Source organism: Salvelinus namaycush, chromosome 1, assembly GCF_016432855.1.
Source record: "Salvelinus namaycush isolate Seneca chromosome 1, SaNama_1.0, whole genome shotgun sequence".
Taxonomy (NCBI): Eukaryota; Metazoa; Chordata; class Actinopteri; order Salmoniformes; family Salmonidae; genus Salvelinus; species Salvelinus namaycush.
In genome coordinates, this window is record NC_052307.1 from 4,877,688 (window position 1) to 4,891,274 (window position 13,587).

The 13,587-nt window shown below is 47.0% G+C and overlaps 1 protein-coding gene across 1 annotated transcript in view; it reads left to right on the top strand.

Moving 5' to 3' along the window:
- LOC120053580 (protein FAM214B) overlaps positions 1-11,347 on the top strand; it is a 46,156-nt gene extending 34,809 nt beyond the window's left edge. Inside the window, exons 2-9 of the mRNA XM_039000715.1 lie at positions 748-934; positions 1,914-3,304; positions 4,462-4,502; positions 4,629-4,731; positions 6,755-6,913; positions 7,088-7,156; positions 8,016-8,224; positions 11,057-11,347. Of these exons, the coding sequence (XP_038856643.1) occupies positions 2,117-3,304; positions 4,462-4,502; positions 4,629-4,731; positions 6,755-6,913; positions 7,088-7,156; positions 8,016-8,224; positions 11,057-11,210 (1,923 nt within the window). The 5' untranslated portion in view covers positions 748-934; positions 1,914-2,116 and the 3' untranslated portion in view covers positions 11,211-11,347. The remainder of the gene's footprint in view (positions 1-747; positions 935-1,913; positions 3,305-4,461; positions 4,503-4,628; positions 4,732-6,754; positions 6,914-7,087; positions 7,157-8,015; positions 8,225-11,056) is intronic.
- Positions 11,348-13,587: the final 2,240 nt, after the last annotated feature.

A 13,587-nucleotide genomic window follows, 5' to 3' on the forward strand; every position in this document is an offset into this window, starting at 1 on the left:
CCTCTCTCTCTCTCTCTTTACCTCTCTCTCTCTCTCTCTCTTTACCTCTCTCTCTCTCTCTCTTTACCTCTCTCTCTCTTTACCTCTCTTTACCTCTCTCTCTCTATTTATATATGATATGTCAGCCGTTCATAAATATCTTGTCATCGTCAGCTCTTCTCCCATCAGGTCACATGATAACTTGCTCGTGTTCCATATTCCATGTAAGATGGTACTTGGAGGGTTCATCGGTTGCTCGTTGCAACATTACTGAAGTTGAAACTGATCTGCTGGTAATTTCATCTCTGCCAAAAGGAGATGTTAGAGGTAGTATTTTGAATCACTGTAATATAAATATAATTTATCTGCATTTGTCGGAATCCCAGCATTTATATTCTGTTCACATTTTATGGTGCCCATGTCACGTTGACCTTCTGCAGGGGCCATCTTGTTTCCTTCTAGGATGTTTTCTTGGAACAGTATCTTTCTCTCTCTGTGGGGGAGCACAAAGGGCCTGTTGTCAAGGCTGCAGGTTGTCATGGAAGCAGCTTGTTCATGGGAGCATGTTCTGGTCCAAAGGTTCAGCTTATTTGACTGGTTCATCTCTGCAATAAAAAAATCTAATTTTCAGGAATTCACTGATGGCCTGAATTATCTACAGAGGGGTTCCGTCACTGCAAGGTCCTGATAGAATGGTCCATAGGTTGACTCTGATCAATCAGTTAATTTATTAATGAAGCTAATTCTCTCTCTCTCTCGTGTCTCTAGGGATTCTCTGTGGAATGACCGTGTCATGATGCAGTCGCTGAGTCTCACCCCGCACCCAGGTGACGAGGGAGGGTGTCTCCGGCTGTCGGCCAATCACAGAAGGTGCTTTAGGATAGTCACTTCCTGTTTGTGTTCATCAATACTTCCTCTCGGAACCCTCCAGCCTCACTGACGTCCCGCCCCCTTGGTGAGTAGGCCACTCAATCAAAGTAGGCTACTTTCAGCCAACACTTCTTAGAGAATCTATCTTTTATTTTCTCTCTGTCTCTGTCTCTGTCTGTCTGTCTCTCTCTCTCTCTCTGTCTTTTGTTCTGTCTCTTTCTCTCTGTCTTTTGTTCTGTCTCTCTCTCTCTCTGTCTTTTGTTCTGTCTCCATCTCTGTCACTATGTCTCTGTCTCGCTCTGCCTGTCTCTCTCTCTAATTTCTCTCTCCAGGCCAAAGTGCCAGGGTTCTGGTCTAGAAGCACGGTTTCGACTGCTCCTACAGTTTTGCTTAGGTACTGCAGTTTAACTGACACCAGGTCCAGAAAGACCCATTTCCAATTAGATACTTTAGTCATCCCCTTTGTGCACAAAGCAATATTGAATGATTCAAATAATTGAAATGTTCTTGGGTGACGAGATGACATCGTCGCTGCTTGCACGGCTCCCTGTGCACACTGAGTGCTAGTGCTCATGTGATGTTAGTCTGTGTAAACCGGATGCAGCCCGGATATAAACAGTCCATGAATTGGCGTATGCGCACTTGAGTAGATTACCTCTCAAACAACGGGCGGACATGTTGGACACAGTTTCCAGTTCTTTATTAAACCTCAGTGCTCCAGGCGGTAGGTAGTTCCTGTGTCCATCTCTTCCATCACTTCCTCTTCCTCCTGAAGCCCCGCCCCTTCCCGTGTGGCTGTGTGGGGATACTGGTGCTAGCTGCCACATGTCGTAACCGTGGTGATGGATAGGTAACCGTGGTAGGAGTCTGTGGGCACAGCTTTCTGATGTTGTGCCAGGTGTTGACGGGTCAGAAGGGTATCATCAGGCACAGAGGTGAGACAGGAAGCGTGTTGGTTTACATTTACATTGTATTAGTGGGATAGTTATTAGCCATGATGGCGTGTCCTGTTTTTATCATTGATAACTTGTTGCTGAGTGTGTCACACCTTTTCCTCTTCTCAGGTGCTATGCGTCTCTACTTCCTGGTTTACCGTGTGCTGATGATGTCACAGAAGGAAGTATAGGACCTCTCTTCCTGTAGAACATCAGCCTCCTTGCACTTTCTAGAACATCCTGTTCCTGCTGCTACTTGACTTCCTGTTAATTGCACAACGTCTCTCAGACGCTCTAAGGCTCTGACTTCTAACCTCTGAACCCAAGCAGCCATGAGGCACATTCACGTAGAACTGACTCGCGGCAGCAAGGAGGAGCTGGCTCCTGTGGAGCTTCCATCCGACGAGGGGGACCTGTCTCCTCCTGCGGCCCCCTCACAGGGCCCAGATCCCGGGGTGATGGTCGGGGTTTCCAGGCACTTTGGTCAGGAGCAGCTGCGTCTCCAGAAGGTCTACCAGCTCTCTATCTTCTCCCAGCTGGGGGGGTTCTCAACCTCCGACCCCCCCAGGACGAGTGAGGCCCAGCCGGGACAGGCCCCTCGGATGGCCAGGCCGGGGGTCAAGAGGGGCCTGGAGGAGCCCAAGCTTAGCCACAAATGGCCCCACCTGGCTGGGGACACATACAGAGATGATGACGCCCTGGAAGAAGGGGTTCTGTGTGGGCCAGGACCTGGGGTTGGGATGGGGGTTGGGCAGGTATTCTCCTGCATCACGGTGGATCACAGAGACTCAGATGGGGACCTGTCACCTAGATCCCCCCCACCTGAACCCCTCTCCCCCGGCCACGTCCCCGCCCGACGCCCCGCCCAGCACAACCACGACAGGCCCGTCCCGGACCCGTGGGCTCCGCTGTCTCCCAAATCACCTCCCATGGTTGAGCCCCATAGCCCCCTTGGTTCCCGCAGCCCGTTACCCAGCACAGAGCCTCCTCCTGACCCTGGAGGGTCCGGGGAGGGCTGCAGTAGTGGCTCCTCATCATCAGGACAGTGTCAGCCTAACTCCTGCAGTGACGAGGGTTCCTATTGGGCCCTCGGAGCCTTCGAAACCCCCAACCCCCCTGGACCTCACCTCGGACCTACAGGCTCCCCCCACTACCTTCTCAACACAGACCCCCAGGGGCCCGGGGAGGGCAGAGAGTGTGGGGCCGAACTGAAATCCTCCCCACCCCATCCCAGTACCACAGCATCCATCAACGAGCTGGCCTCCCTGGAGAAGACCCCCAGCACCAGCGGGTTCCGTGGGGTCCCCTCGGTCCCCTGCCCGGCTAAGAAGAAACTTCTATCCTCTAGCGACACAGCAGAGTCGTGTTCGGAGGATGAGGGCCCCTCTACCTCTAAGAGGAGCCGTCTTGCACTGCTGGCCCCTGGCTTAGGGCTGGCCTCCTGCAGGGGCACCGATGCCAAGGCTGCCCCCTTCTGGAACCACCTGCTGCCTAACGCTCAGGGCCGGGCCCATGCCAAGGTGAGGGGTACAGACTAGCACACACAGAAAACTATACGCTGTTCGTAGTTTTTGCTGTCAGGCGTGTCATTGTGGCAGGCAGCTTCCCTTTTTTAATGTAACAGTCATTTGACAGCCGAGTGGCTCCAGAATGTCTATTGAGAGAGCCTGTATTGTTCTCCCTATGCTATGTGTTCTGCCTGCCTGTGCTGCTCTCGCCCAGATAGAACCCCCCCCTACCAAACCACACAGATCTTTCTGCCCCCCCCCCCCCAGAGACCTGTTAGTCTTTCTGCCCCCCCCCCCCCCCCCCCCCCCAGAGACCTGTTGGTCTTTCTGATACACACACACACACACACACACTGTTACAGACACACACAGGCAGGTATACCTTCGTTCCTTTATGTTGTTTTGGTGAGTGATACTCTATGTGATGCTCTACGTAGGCTGTTGCATTTGTAATGAAATGATCTAATGTCTATTTGTGTAGATTCTATTACCACACCGTGTTGGACACATGGATGATGATTATCAGTTTGAGCATAACAATAGGATGAATGTTTTATAGCACTGGATGATCCCAGATGGATTGTGCTTCACTAAACCATGTTTTCTCTTTCTCTCTCTCTCTCTCTGGTTCTGTCCCTCTCTCTCTCTGGTTCTGTCCGTCTCTCTCTCTGGTTCTGTCCGTCTCTCTCTCTCTCTGGTTCTGTCCGTCTCTCTCTCTCTCTGGTTCTGTCCGTCTCTCTCTCTCTCTCTCTCTCTGGTTCTGTCCGTCTCTCTCTCTCTCTCTCTCTCTGGTTCTGTCCGTCTCTCTCTCTCTCTCTCTGGTTCTGTCCGTCTCTCTCTCTCTCTGGTTCTGTCCGTCTCTCTCTCTCTCTCTCTCTGGTTCTGTCCGTCTCTCTCTCTCTCTCTCTCTGGTTCTGTCCGTCTCTCTCTCTCTCTCTCTCTGGTTCTGTCCGTCTCTCTCTCTCTCTCTCTCTGGTTCTGTCCGTCTCTCTCTCTCTCTCTCTCTGGTTCTGTCCGTCTCTCTCTCTCTCTCTCTCTGGTTCTGTCCGTCTCTCTCTCTCTCTCTCTGGTTCTGTCCGTCTCTCTCTCTCTCTCTCTGGTTCTGTCCGTCTCTCTCTCTCTCTCTCTGGTTCTGTCCGTCTCTCTCTCTGGTTCTTGTCCTCCTTCAGAGTGTATCAGAAGTCAGCAGAACCAGCAGGAGGCTGAAAAGGTATGTTGACTTTCTACCTTCATTTAAAAACATTATATTTGATTATGTGACTGTAACCATGGCTAAACCATCCATTGTTGTTTTCTCTGTGTGTGTTTACGTGTGTGTGTGTGTGTGTGTGTGCAGTCGACAGCTGCGTAGTGGGCGGCGCACAGACACCTTGTGTCGTTCTGCTCGGTCAGGCTGGCCCTCTTCCTCAATCAGCCGGTCACTTTTGGGCAACTTTGAGGTATAACACACTTGTTTGTTTTACTATGCTTGTGGACACCTGAAATATATTTCCAGCAAACATAGACTACATATTACAGTACATTCTTACCTGAAGAGACGATTGACAATTACCATACCATCCATGTGAAAATGTTTCGTAAAGTATAAAGGTATTTTGTCAGAACTTGAGTTTCTACCAAATATTTAGAGATATTTTCAAAATTCCTCATGGCCATAGAAGTAGCAGTGCTTTGTAATTGATCTTCTTCACTCTTTCCTCTCGTGGTTTCTTATCCATACTTTGAATACGCTCCTACATAAACTCAGCAAAAAAAGAAACGTCCCTTTTTCAGCACCCTGTCTTTCAAAGATAATTCTTAAAAATCTGATTAACTTCACAGATCTTCATTGTAAAGGGTTTAAACACTGTTTCCCATGCTTGTTCAATGAACCATAAACAATTAATGAACATGCACCTGTGGAACGGTCGTTAAGACACTAACAGCTTACAGACGGCAGGCAATTAAGGTCAGTTATGAAAACTTAGGACACTAAATAGACCTTTCTACTGACTCTGAAAAACACCAAAAGAAAGATGCCCAGGGTCCCTGCTCATCTGCGTGACCGTGCCTTAGGCATGCTGCAAGGAGGCATGAGGACTGCAGATGTGGCCAGAGCAATAAATTGCAATGTCTGTACTGCGAGACACCCAAGACAGCGCTACAGGGAGACAGAATGGACAGCTGATCGTCCTCGCAGTGGCAGACCACGTGTAACAAGACCTGCACAGGATCGGTACATCCGAACATCACACCTGCGGTACCGGTACAGGATGGCAACAACAACTGCCCGAGTTACACCAGGAACGCACAATCCCTCCATCAGTGCTCAGACTGTCTGTAATAGGCTGAGAGACGCTGGACTGAGGGCTTGTAGGCCTGTTGTAAGGCAGGTCCTCACCAGACATCACTGGCAATAACGTCGCCTATAGGCACAAACCCACCATCGCTGGACCAGACAGGACTGGCAAAAAGTGCTCGTTACTGACGAGTCGTGGTCTTGTCTCACCAGGGGTGATGGTCGGATTCGCGTTTATCGTCGAAGGAATGAGCGTTACTCTGAGGCCTGTACTCTGGAGGAGCATCGATTTGGAGGTGGAGGGTCCGTCATGGTCTGGGGTGGTGTGTCACAGCATCATGGGACTGAGCTTGTTGTCATTGCAGGCAATCTCAACGCTGTGCGTTACTGGGAGGACATCCTCCTCCCTCATGTGGTACCCTTCCTGCAGGCTCCACCTGACATGACCCTCCAGCATGACAATGCCACCAGCCATACTGCTCGTTCTGTGTGTAATTTCCTGCAAGACAGGAATGTCAGTGTTCTGCCATGGCCAGCGAAGAGCCCGGATCTCAATCCCATTGAGCACTTGTTGGATCGGAGGGTGAGGGCTAGGGCCATTCCCCCCAGAAATGTCAGGGAATTTGCAGGTGCCTTGGTGGAAGAGTGGGGTAACATCTCACAGCAAGAACTGGCAAATCTGGTGCAGTCCATGAGGAGGAGATGCACTGCAGTACGTAATGCAGCTGGTGGCCACACCAGATACTGACTGTTACTTTTGATTTTGAACCCCCCTTTGTTCAGGGAGACATTATTCAATTTCTGTTAGTCACATGTCTGTGGAACTTGTTCAGTTTGTCTCAGTTGTTGAATCTTATGTTCATACAAATATTTACACATGTTAAGTTTGCTGAAAATAAACTCAGATGACAGTGAGAGGACGTTTTATTTTTTTGCTGAGTTTAGAAATAAAATAAATGTGTAAAATCCTTCATGGCAAACCTCTCCCGTGGCAAACCTCTCCCATGGGAATCCCAATCACAGCTGGTTGTGATACAGCCTGGAATCGAACCAGGGTCTGTAGTGACGGCTCTAGCACTGAGATGCAGTGCCTTAGACCCCTGCACCACTTGAGGCTCGTTCTGTTTTGGAAGTATCGGTGTGTTGATCCTCCTCACTTCTCCCCCTCGTGGTTTCTTCCCCAGGAGTCGATCCTGAAGGGTCGTTTCTCTCCGTCGGGTCGTATCGAGGGCTTCACAGCAGAGATCGGCGCCAGCGGATCCTACTGCCCTCAACACGCCACTCTGCCTGTACACGTCACTTACTACGACATCTCAGAGCACAGCGCACCCTCACCCTTCTTGGTTAGTGTGTGTGTGTGTGTGTGTGTGTGTGTGTGTGTGTGTGTGTGTGTGTGTGTGTGTGTGTGTGTGTGTGTGTGTGTGTGTGTGTGTGTGTGTGTGTGTGTGTGTGTGTGTGTGTGTGTGTGTGTGTGTGTGTGAGAGATGATGTAAAATCATTTCATCTCTCTGTTGTAGGGAGTGATCTCCTTGGAGCCTCTTGGAAAGAAAGGATACAGCATACCCAAAGCAGGGACCATCCAAGTGGTGAGTCTCATGGTCCTCTTTAGCCCTCTCTCTCCCTCCAGACCTTATTCAACCCCAATAAAACTGTTCTCTCTCCCTCCAGACCTTATTCAACCCCAATAAAACTGTTCTCTCTCCCTCAGACCTTATTTAACCCCAATAAAACTGTTCTCTCTCCCTCCAGACCTTATTCAACCCCAATAAAACTGTTCTCTCTCCCTCCAGATCTTATTCAACCCCAATAAAACTGTTCTCTCTCCCTCCAGACCTTATTCAACCCCAATAAAACTGTTCTCTCTCCCTCAGACCTTATTTAACCCCAATAAAACTGTTCTCTCTCCCTCCAGACCTTATTCAACCCCAATAAAACTGTTCTCTCTCCCTCCAGACCTTATTCAACCCCAATAAAACTGGTCTCTCTCCCTCCAGACCTTATTCAACCCCAATAAAACTGTTCTCTCTCCCTCCAGACCTTATTCAACCCCAATAAAACTGTTCTCTCTCCCTCCAGACCTTATTCAACCCCAATAAAACTGTTCTCTCTCCCTCCAGACCTTATTCAACCCCTGTAAAACTGTTCTCTCTCCCTCCAGACCTTATTTAACCCCAATAAAACTGTTCTCTCTCCCTCCAGACCTTATTCAACCCCAATAAAACTGTTCTCTCTCCCTCCAGACCTTATTCAACCCCAATAAAACTGGTCTCTCTCCCTCCAGACCTTATTCAACCCCAATAAAACTGTTCTCTCTCCCTCCAGACCTTATTCAACCCCAATAAAACTGTTCTCTCTCCCTCCAGACCTTATTCAACCCCAATAAAACTGTTCTCGCTCCCTCCAGATCTTATTCAACCCCTGTAAAACTGTTCTCTCTCCCTCCAGACCTTATTCAACCCAAATAAAACTGTGGTGAAGATGTTCCTCGTGACCTATAACTTTGGGGACATGCCCGTCAATCACATGACCTTCCTGCGTCACCGCATCTTCCTGGTTCCCGTGGAGGAGGCTGGGCCAGATGGGGAGGGTCCTACAGAGCCCAGGGCAACGCCCACAGAGAGGAAGAAGATTCTCTGCTACTTGATACACCTCAGGTATGTCTATCTGGTGATTTGCTGTTTGTTTTTAAAGGGATAATCCACCCCCAGAAATAAAAAATCATGAAATTCCTGTCAATTTAGTGAACGCCTATGTTCTATCAGTGGTTCTAGAACAAATTTACCCCATGGCTTAACTTCTAAGTGGTCAGTCTGTGAAATCAGAAAATTGTGTAGGAACGTGTCATAGCTACAGTGCCCTCAGAAAGTCTTCACACCCTTTGACTTGTTGCACATTTTGTTGTTTTACAGCCTGAATTCAAAATGGATTCAATATTTTTTTTTTCTCTCGCCCATCTACACACTATCCAATAATGAAAACATGTTTTGGGAAATTCTTGCAAATGTATTGAAAATGTAATACAGAAATATCTCATTTAAGTATTCACACCCCTAAATCAATACATGTTAGAATCACCTTTTGGCATCGATTACAGCTGTGAGTATTTCTGGGTCTCTAAGAGCCTTCCACACCTGGATTGTACAATATTTGGCCATTTATTCTTTAGACAATTCTTCAAGCTCTGTCAAATTGGTTGTTGATCATGGCTAGACAGCCATTTTCAGGTCTTGCCGTAGATTTTTAAGGAGAACTGTAAGTCGGCCACTCAGGAACAGTCAATGTCTTCTTGGTAAGCAACTCCAGTGTAGATTTGACCTTGTGTTTTAGGTCATTCCTGCTGAAAGGTGAATTCATCTCCCAGACTGAACAAGGTTTTCCTTACTTAAGTATTGTGGAGTAACTACAATGTTGTTGATCCATCCTCAGTTTTCTCCTATCACAGCCATTAAACTCTGCAACTGTTTTAAAGTCACCATTGTCGTCATGTAGAAATCCCTGAGTGGTTTCCTTCCTCTCCGACAACTGAGTTAGGAAGGACGCCTGTATCTTTGTAGTGACTGGGTGTATTGATACACCATCCAAAGTGTAATTAATAACTTCACCATGCTCAAAGGTATATTCAATGTTGGCTTTTTTATTTTTTATTTTACCCATCTACCAATAGGTGCCCTTCTTTGAGGCTTTGGAAAATGTTGAATGGTCTTTGTGGCTGAATCTGTGTTTGAAATTCACTGCTCGACTGAGGGACCTTACAATTATCTGTATGTGTGGGGTACAGAGATGAGAGTAGTCCTAAAAAAAGGATGTTAAACACTTATCACACACAGACTGAGTCCATGCACCTTAATGTGACTTGTTAAGTACATGTTTACTCCTGAACTCGTTTAGGCTTTCCATGACAAAGGGGTTGAATACTTATTGACTCAAGACATTTCAGCTTTTCATGTTTTATTAATTTGTACAAATTTAGAAAAACATCATTCCGTTTTGATATTATTGGCTATTTTGTATAGGCCAGTGACAAATAAATCTCAATTTAATCCATTTGGAGTTCAGTTTGTAATACTACAACAAAATGTGGAACAAGTCAAGGGCTGTGAATACTTTCTGAAGGCACTGTACATGGTTCTCGTCAAAACGCTTTTAAAACAATTACCTGGACTCCAGATTGCTAAATCAGCCAATATATGGTATGGGCATACTTGTCTAGTCAATTTAGTTTCTCCTTCAAATTCTCCTTCAAATACCGTCTCCCAATGTACCCAATGTGTCTGTGGGAAAACATTGGAAAAGGGTCGTTGTTGCCATAGCAACGTACTCTGCATACGCTCTGGGCTGAGAGGAACTGCGAGTTAAACTCTTTGTGATTGATAGTGCAGTTTGTTTAGGTGATGGTACAGCTAAGGTAGTTACTTGACATGCTAATATTGACTTTGGTATTATTGTGTGTAGCCACGTTTGCTAACTAGCCATCCAGCCCAGAGAGAGAGCATTGCATTGTGGGTTTTGTAGTCGACTTGAGCAGCAATAGATTTCCACACCAATTTGCACATGTTGCTACCAACCTTGTAATAATGACTCAATGAAAAGTTTGTTCACAAAAAATATTGTTTTCACATACTAGTGTTATTTAACACTGTTAATCATAGGAATTTGTTCTTTGGGGTGGATTATCCCTTTAAGGTTCAGTTTGTTGTGGAAATTGTATTTTTCTGCACAGTTTGTATGGCATGTGCAATATCTTTGTTAGGAATGTCTGTCCATCCATCCATCCATCTCCACCCATCCATCCATCTCCACCCATCCATCTCCATCCATCCATATCCATCTCCATCCATTCCCATCCATCCATCTCCATCCATCCATCCATTCCCATCCATCCATCTCCATCCATCCATCCATCCATTCCCACCCATCCATCTCCATCCATTCCCACCCATCCATCTCCATCCATCCATCCATCCATATCCCACCCATCCATCCATATTCCATCCATCCATCTCCATCCATCCATTCCCACCCATCCATCTCCATCCATCCATTCCCATCCATCTCCATCCATCCATCTCCATCCATCCATTCCCACCCATCCATCTCCATCCATCCATTCCCACCCATCCATCTCCATCCATTCCCACCCATCCATCTCCATCCATCCATTCCCATCCATCTCCATCCATTCCCACCCATCCATCTCCATCCATCCATTCCCACCCATTCATATGTTTGTTGTTTGCTTTGTTTGTATGAAACCAAGATTAATTTTATAGCATTTCAAATGCAGGCATTTTAAAATGTTTTCTAATGTAATAATTTACTTAATGTCTTTAGGATTGTTTGCTGGTCAGTGCCTTGTTTCAGTAGAGTAGCTTTACACAGGCTACTGACGGTGAGGCTTCTGGTCAGTGCCTTGTTTCAGTAGAGTAGCTTTACACAGGCTACTAACGGTGATGCTTCTTCTTCTTTGTTTTCTCTTGACTCTGTAGATTCCAGAGCTCTAAATCTGGGAAGATTTACCTGCACAACGATATCCGGCTGCTATTCTCCCGCAAGTCCATCGAGGTGGACACGGGGATCCCTTACGAGCTCAAATCTTTCACCGAGGTGCCAAGAAACCCCAAATACTCCCCCCGTGTGTGACCCTGCGGCTCCTCATCCCTGACCCCTAACGCAGCCCGGAATGGTGCACAGACAGACTGCGCAGTACATCGACGAGAAAACTTGAATAGACTATACATACATACATACATACATACATACATACATACATACATACATACATACATACATACATACATACATACATACATACACTATATATAAAAACGTATGTGGACACCCCTTCAAATTTGTGGATTCGGCTATTTGAGCAATACCCGTTGCTGATAGGTGTATAAAATCGAGCACACAGCCATGCATTCTCCATAGACAGGCCATTCTACTGCCAATGCTTTACTGAAGAGCTCAGAGAATTTCAACGTGGCACCATCATAGGATGCCACCTTTCCAACAAGTCAGTTTGTCAAATTTATGCCCTGGTAGAGCTGCCCCGGTCAACAACGGCTCAGCCGCAAAGTGGTAGGCCTCACAAGCTCAAAGAACGGGACCGCCGAGTGCTTAAGCATGTAGCGTGTAAAACTCGTCTGTCCTCGGTGGCAACACTCCGTTCCAAACTGCCTCTGGAAGCAACGTCAGCACAATAACTGTTCGTCGGGAGTTTCATGAAATGGGTTTCCATGGCCGAGCAGCCGCACACAAGCCTAAGATCACCATGCGCAATGCCAAGCGTCGGCTGGAGTGGTGTAACGCTCGCCTATATTGTACTATGGAGTAGTGGAAACGCGTTCTCTGGAGTGATGAGTCACGCTTCACAATCTGGCAGTCTGACGGACGAATCTGGGTATGGCGGATGCTAAGAGAACGCTATCTTTCCCAATGCATAGTGCCAACTGTAAAGTTTGGTGGAGGAGGAATAATGGTCTGGGGCTGTTTTTCAGTGAAGGTAAATCTTAACGCTACAGCATACAATGACATTCTAGACGATTCTGTGCTTCCAACTTTGTGGCAACCGTTTGGGGAAGGCCCTTTCCTGTTTCAGCATGACAATGCCCCCGTGCACTAAGTGAGGTCCATACAGAAATGGTTTCTCGAGATCGGTGTGGAAGAACTTGACTGCCTGGACAGAGCCCTGACCTCAACCCCATCGAACACCTTTGGGATGAATTGGAACGCAGACTGTGAACCAGGCCTAATCGCCCAACATCAGTGCCCGAGCTTACTAATGCTCTTGTGGCTGAATGGAAGCAAGTCCTCGTAACAATGTTCCAACATCTAGTGGAAAGCCTTCTCAGAAGAGTAGAGGCTGTTATAGTAGCAACGGGGGGACCAACTCCATATTAATGCCCATGATTTTGGAATGAGATGTTTGACGAGCAGGTGTCCACATACTTGTCGTCATGTAGTGTACATACATACAAACATGCACAGACAACAAGCATTGATCGATACTTGCACCCAAGCTAAGCAGACTCATGTGTATACACAACTCACAGTACATATGACCACTTTTCTGTCTAGAGTTGAGTGTTAACATGCATGCCTTGTGACTAACCTAAAACCAGTTTTCCTCTAGTGCCATTCGTTTCACACACACTTCACTCTGCCTGCTTGCACCTGCCCTCTCACCCCCGCGGTGGACCAATGACAACCCTGCCACCTCAATCAGCCAGCCAATAGGAAGCCGGCAAGCCGCTAATGGAGCACACGTTGGGAGAAGAGGACTGTAGAGCATTAAACAAGCACATCCCAGTAAAGGGGAGGGACAAAACACAAACTGTATTTAACTGGAGAATAGATGAGAGAAGAAGAGAGAGAGGAGCAGTAGTTAAACAAAGACTGATTTATCTCAATCAATTAAAGAATAAAGACACACCCTGCAAACGCCGAAACAATTGGCTACACTCAGGACTTAACTGTACTGTATTTTGATTGAAGCCTATAGAGACGTTCCAGGGAACCTTCCCCCATTTCGAGCGTCATGGTACGGATCACTGTGTCGGATGTAAGCGGGGAATATACCATGAAGGGGTGGAAGGGGTGGATGCCTCCTTTCATGTAGACAGATGGAGGTTTCACTGTGTCTTCTCTTTCTGTTCAAAACAGTCTGAAATGAGAGCAGAAGGAAAATGAGCAACAAAAAAAGCTGTAGGATTTAAGTTATGTTCGCAAATGTCTTAAAAAGCTGCACAATTAGACTGTTTTTTTTTTTTTTTTTTAGATGGACATGCTTTTGCTGCATTAAAAACGTCACCATATTCCCTACATAGAGTCCTATAGGCCCTGGTCAAATGTAGTGCTCTTTAGAGCCCTATAGGCCCTGGTCAAATGTAGTGCTCTTTAGAGTCCTATAGGCCCTGGTCAAATGTAGTGCTCTTTAGAGTCCTATAGGCCCTGGTCAAATGTAGTGCTCTTTAGAGTCCTATAGGCCCTGGTCAAATGTAGTGCTCTTTAGAGCCCT